The 6,000-nt window shown below is 35.9% G+C and overlaps 1 protein-coding gene across 6 annotated transcripts in view; it reads left to right on the forward strand.

Annotated features, from left to right (window-relative positions):
• The window catches only part of LOC126092373 (far upstream element-binding protein 1), a 75,545-nt gene extending 71,097 nt beyond the window's left edge, over positions 1–4,448 (forward strand). For all 6 annotated transcript variants that reach the window (XM_049907924.1, XM_049907925.1, XM_049907926.1 and 3 more), the window contains 2 exons: positions 2,883–2,998; positions 3,369–4,448. In XM_049907924.1, the coding sequence (XP_049763881.1) occupies positions 2,883–2,986 (104 nt within the window). In that variant the 3' untranslated portion in view covers positions 2,987–2,998; positions 3,369–4,448. The remainder of the gene's footprint in view (positions 1–2,882; positions 2,999–3,368) is intronic.
• Positions 4,449–6,000: the final 1,552 nt, after the last annotated feature.

Raw genomic sequence — 6,000 nt, forward strand, 5'->3', positions numbered from 1 at the left:
ATTTAAGTGTCAGGAAGTCGTTTCTGAAAGTACTTGTATGGAGTGTGGCCATGTATGGAAGTGAAACATGGCTTTCGAAATCTGATGCTACAATAGAATGTTGAAGATTAGATGGCTAGAGCACATAACTAATGAGGAGGTATTGAATAGAATTGGGAAAAGAAGAGTTTGTTTCACAACTTGGCTAGAAGAAAGGACCGGTTGGTAGGACGTGTTCTGATTCATCAAGGGATCACAAATTTATCATTGGAGGGCAGCCTGAATGGCAAAAACCGTAGAGGGAGAGCAAGAGATGAATACACTAAGCAGATTCAGAAGAATGTAGGTTGCAATAAGTACTGGAAGATGAAGAAGCTTGCACAGGATAGAGTAGCATGGAGAGTTGCATCAAACCAGTCTCAGGACTGAAGAGCACAACAGCAGCAGCAACAACAACAACATGTATCATTTGTTTTGTTTTTGAAATGAATGGTACCAACTTTATTGGAGGGCATTACAATTTGCTCACATTGAAGTGTTTTCCCCCACAGAAGGTGACAGTGTGTACAAAAGTTGGGTAACATTTGGATGACAGTATTACATGCACTCTCATCACCACACAAGAAAATACATGTGGATTAGCTTTTTGTTTTGACTGTAGATTAAATGCACTTGGAGTTTTGAAATTCCTGTGCGTACTTTCACAAGCCGTGCAGGTATGATCGTGTGTTCACAAAGTGTTGAAGAGAAAGAAATATTGGATTTGTTTGCTTGTGCATAGATATACAATTTTTACTGTGTTGTTAAAGTAGTGTGATTGTGGGATAGGACTGTAGTCATAAATATGCAGGCAGATTTGTCAAACGTGTCGTTAGGTTAAGTGATAATACTATTGTTGTTGCAGTAGTAACTGAACTTTATTCATTTTGTGTTACAGGTTTTGCCATTCCCTAGGTTTTACTTTTTCATTTTATTTGTTGGTATTATTTCCATTTTTCCCCTGCAGTCCACTTACCTTAAAGAAGTTTTTAGCGGTTGCTGTAGTTTTACATTGTCTTAGTCATCACATGGTGCGTGGTAAAGTGTTTTCTCCATTAAACTTGCAGATTCTGTATGGGATACATTCTTAGGGTATTGTAATTATGGAGTAACTGTGGTAACAGTTTATGTAGCTGTTACCATTCCTTTTATCGGCCCATTCAACTTTCCCATGTTCACAATGTTACTAACTATTACAAAATTTTCCACCCACTCCATGTAATAAAACAGCATTCACAGGTGGGGGAGGGGATGTGTAATTGACAAAATGTTTCTTGAGCCCTGTTCTGAATTGGTAGAAGCATTTGGTCCATGTAGATCTTGTCGCCTTTAACACTGTTACCCTGTATAATGTTGTCAGTTTGTGAAGGAAGTGTTATTGGGCTGTCTGAATAAATGAATCAATGAATGAAAGGAAACTTAGTATTCATAAACAAGAGCTATGATAGCACCTTTTGTAGGTATTAATGTGAACTAAGTATAAACTGTTGCAGAAAATATAGGGACTTCGTTGGATTTATTAGGATATTATTTAATTTACAAATTGCAAGGAGACAATTGTCGAGTGGTATATGGTGTTCATTTTCAGTATATGGTGATACAATGAGTCTTCAGTCTTACCAAAACATTACATACTTCCGGTTCAAAGAGGCTTATTAATGTATAAAGCACTTTAAAGAGGTACATTAAATTTCCCTACAAATCACCACTATTTAAAAAGTGAAAGCTGATCCCCATTAGAGTTGTAACTGCTATATCCTCTCTCATATTTGTATTGGTTTTAGTGGTTCTTTAATCAGTTGCGTCTAAGATATTTGTAAACATGTTTTGAGATACTGGTAAAATAGTAGGAAAAGTGCATATCTAGCATTAGTTGACAAGTTATAATTTCTAAAACATGCTGTTGGTTAATAAAGAATACATCCATAAATCCCAATCTCTTGTTCTTTCTAATGTTATTCCTATTGTAATGCAACAGTGGTTGTACCGCACCCGCATCCACTAGTGTGGGTTTGTCCATCTTATGGCAATAGTGTGGCCTTGTGTAAACACTTCTGACCCGGAAATTTCATTGCTGCAAACAGTGTTGGGCAACGGTGGCTGGTAATGGTGCCATACATGGGGCTGCAAATTATGTGGCTGCAATGCTGCCAAACATGTCGTGATATACTGTCTGTAAATTATTATTATTATTTGGGAGGGATCATAAGTCTTCTGCCTAGTTTGATGTGTCTCGGAGTAGCATTTGAAATCTACATCCTCAATTATTTGCTGTATATATTCCAACCTCTTCTTTCTCTGAAGTCATTTCCTCATGTCCTTGCGTCTTGTCCCTTCTACTTGTTAGTGTTTTCCACATATTCCTTTCCTCTCCAATTTTGTGCAGAACTCATTCCTTAAGTTATCAGTCCACTGTTGGTATTACAAAATTTCTGTGGCTTGTGTGAATGTACCTTCAGATTAAATATTGATTACTAGACACAGGTAAAAAGGATGTAGCATATATCCAGGTTTTGGGCTAAGCCCTTCATCAGATGTGAAAAACTCAAATATTCACAAAAGCAAAACTTGCAACTGCCCACTCGTTTTATCTAAACGCTAAGGCCTGAGTCAGGCTGTAGTGCAAGGAAGTGGTAGTGGCCATGTATGTAAAATTTGTGCTTTTATGAATTTGTGTGTATGGGTACACATATACCTAACTCCTGAATCTTATAAAGGCTTTCAACATCCATGTGGATTAAGATTGAACCTAAGGAAATTTCACATTTGCAATTTTAAGTTACATTTTCCCTCCATTTATCTACACTGTTGCAATTATTTTTGTTGAAGATATTCCTGTGATATTTACTTAAGATATTTTGCAGTTGCACCACAACCTGCTCAGCAACCTGGTCCAGGACAACCTCCATATACTTACCCTAACTATGGAGGTTATGGTGCACAGCCTGGTGCACCTGAGAGCCAGTAATGGATTGGGACTGTAAGTAAATGTTTGCATTTCATGTCTTTTGATGTGTGTTCCATTTTTTGTTTGGCTTTAATCATAAGGAATTCATGTCTTAGTTCAGATATATTGCCATATGTAGTCACGGCAGCAGATATTTATCAGTTCTTAATTCTTGCCCAGTGGCAATATTGATAAATAATGTTCATAATTGTCTGCCAGTAAATTTTGGTGTAATCACTGAAGTTGAAGTTGGAAGTAATTTCTTTGGTGTCAAACATTGTCACCAAAGGATAGTGTCTAGTGGAAGAGTTGTTAAATAAGCATAATCGAATTTTCTTTCCAGGTACCTGAACTTCTTGTGAATATTGGATATATATGTTGTGTGTTTTACGTTTCCTTTCAGATTATTCTTCGATGTGGTTCATAGAAAAATAATCCGAGAAAATTGGCAAAAACTTTGGATTCGTGAATTTTTTAAGTGTTTGGTATTGTGCAAGGGTTTCTGAGTTTCCATTTCGCCTTGTGTCCTGTTTCTCAGACGGCAAGATCAGTTTGATGGCTATCGAATTTTAAGTCCGGTTCCCTATATTTTAGCATAAGCATTGATGTAACTGTGAAAAATTATGCCATTTTTGTCTGATAGTTCTCAGCATTTTATGTTTGTGCATAGTGTAAGATTGAAATTATTCCCTAGCTCCTGCGACATGTTTGAGTTGATTATAATTTTTGTACTGAAAGTGTGTTGATTTTGACATTTGTTACTCAGATACCCATTGATAGAGTACCTTACTTATCACACTTGCTTAATGTGTATTTGCTTTGTGTGATTCGTTGAGGAGGGATTTGTGGGAGGGGGGGACTTTCTGCTTTTATTTTGGGGTATGCCAAGATCTTCAAGAGGCACTTCAGCAGTCTCCTGCGGATGAAAGGTGACCATGGCACAGAATCTGGAGAGCCCTCCTGCATTGTATGGCTGTTCACATATGTGGCTGTCAAGAGAATCTTTAGCCACAGTATTCCATTTTAGTGACCTATCTTCAATGACAAATGGATCGAATAATATTGTCAACAGATAGTTAGAAGGTAAAATAGATAATAGTGTAGTATAAGCACACATGTGCCAGCTTCTTCATTTAACATTTCATAAATTATTTCTTACGAAGTATCACTTTCTGTTGAATTTATATGTAAGTGCACTTTGGTTTATACTGCCAGTATAAGCCTGCATATTGTCAATATTTTTATTGTTTGAGTAAATCTTGTTCCAAAGCTGATAAACTGCTAAAGATGTGCTGTTTGTAGATGGGAATTCGACAAGAAGCTGGTACGTACTAGCAATGAATTGTAACTCTTAACAGACATCTTCTGAAGTGATGTTCATCCTTATAAAATTGTTGACATTACTCTTTCCAATTTCTGTTTAGTGTAACTTGTTAACATTTTATATAAAAGAGAAAATTAAACATTTGTCACTTGATGAGTATATGTGCATGTGATGTTTTCTTTGACTTACTTTTTCCTGTCATGATGCAAATGTTTACAAGTACAAAATGTGTAAATGAAAGTGTAGAAAATAAGAATGTTTCTGTATTCAAAAAAGGGTTGAATTGAATGTGTGTTTTAATCCTTCCATCATGTGCAGAAAGCTGTTGGTGGTATAGATCCCATCCATCTGTATTTGTCCTGATAATGATGTATTTAAAGAAATGCAGCTTTTAACAAGATGATTATCACTGTATTTAGAGAAAAAATACATGTAGAACTACAAAATATCCGGTCACATGAGGAGCTTCATACGTAAAAGAAAATAATAAATAAAATTGACCAATTTCCGTGGTTTGCTGCGAGTCTGTTGTTATAGAGCAGAATGTGTTCACTAAAGTGATCCAGATGTACCTCTGATAGCTCTTTTACCTCATTCTTGTTTGTTTGACATATATAAAATGTTGGGATTTCAGAAATTGTTCAATCTCCGGTGATCTCCAGGTATTTAATCAAAGAACATAGTATAAAACTGCTTCAGTTTCTGAGAAAGGATTACCCAGTGACCAGTGATGTATACTACGAGTGGAGGTTAAGATACACAAATCTGTAAAAGGTTGGTATTAAGGTGGCTCTTTATAAGTGATGGTTTGTACCATACAACGAAATCGTCGTTAAATATAACGAATCATATATACAGAGATTTTGTGGAAATGAATATCTGCAACATGTAATTTCTAACAAGAGGAGAAAATTGTGATGTGCTATAAAATTTGAGAATTGTGTAACATAGTGTTTGCAGGCATGATGCACCATGAATTTTTTGGTTTTATTGCAGTGTTGTCTCAAATGTGCATGTACATTTTTAAGCACTTCACTCAAGCAGCTAATACCTAATAAGATGGTTTTACTCTCATGTATCATTAAGATTTTATTACAAGGATTTGATCAGAGTTTTTTATGCAATAGGTGTGGTAATGCAGGAGTAGAGGGCAGTTTAGAAAGGATTGTCAGAAAATATTTTTGTATGTAATGTTGACTCTGTTAATTTTCGAACATGTTGCATTACTCAGGGATAGGTTTGGATAGGTTTTTACTGAAGGGTGATGAGTGACTCAACGAACATTCTTTTTCCTTCTGTGAGATGGTGGATTGGTGCAGCTTACTTCCAGAATCTTCTATAATGTTCATGTGCAGGTTGATATTGGAATAACATTTTGAGATCATAACCTTTTTTTTTATTTAGCTGAGGGTTTGGTGCAGGAAGTACAGCTCCATTCTTTGATTAAAGTCTAGCTTGAAATAAGTCTTTATACTTATTACAATTCTGTCACAGTTATGATTTATTAAGCTGATGAATAGTTTCAAACTACCAGGTTCATTTTCGAACTAGGCCTGGCTCGAAAATGAACTTGTTAGTTACAAACTAGTCACAGCTGTGACGGAATTACGATAAAGAATTTGCTATTGAATTGTTGGTCTTGCCCTACTTCATGTTGGAAATACAGATCTTCATACTTGTAGGTAGAATAGAGCTTTCTCGTTTCCTGCCA

The sequence above is a fragment of the Schistocerca cancellata genome, chromosome 7, assembly GCF_023864275.1.
Source record: "Schistocerca cancellata isolate TAMUIC-IGC-003103 chromosome 7, iqSchCanc2.1, whole genome shotgun sequence".
Lineage (NCBI taxonomy): Eukaryota > Metazoa > Arthropoda > Insecta > Orthoptera > Acrididae > Schistocerca > Schistocerca cancellata.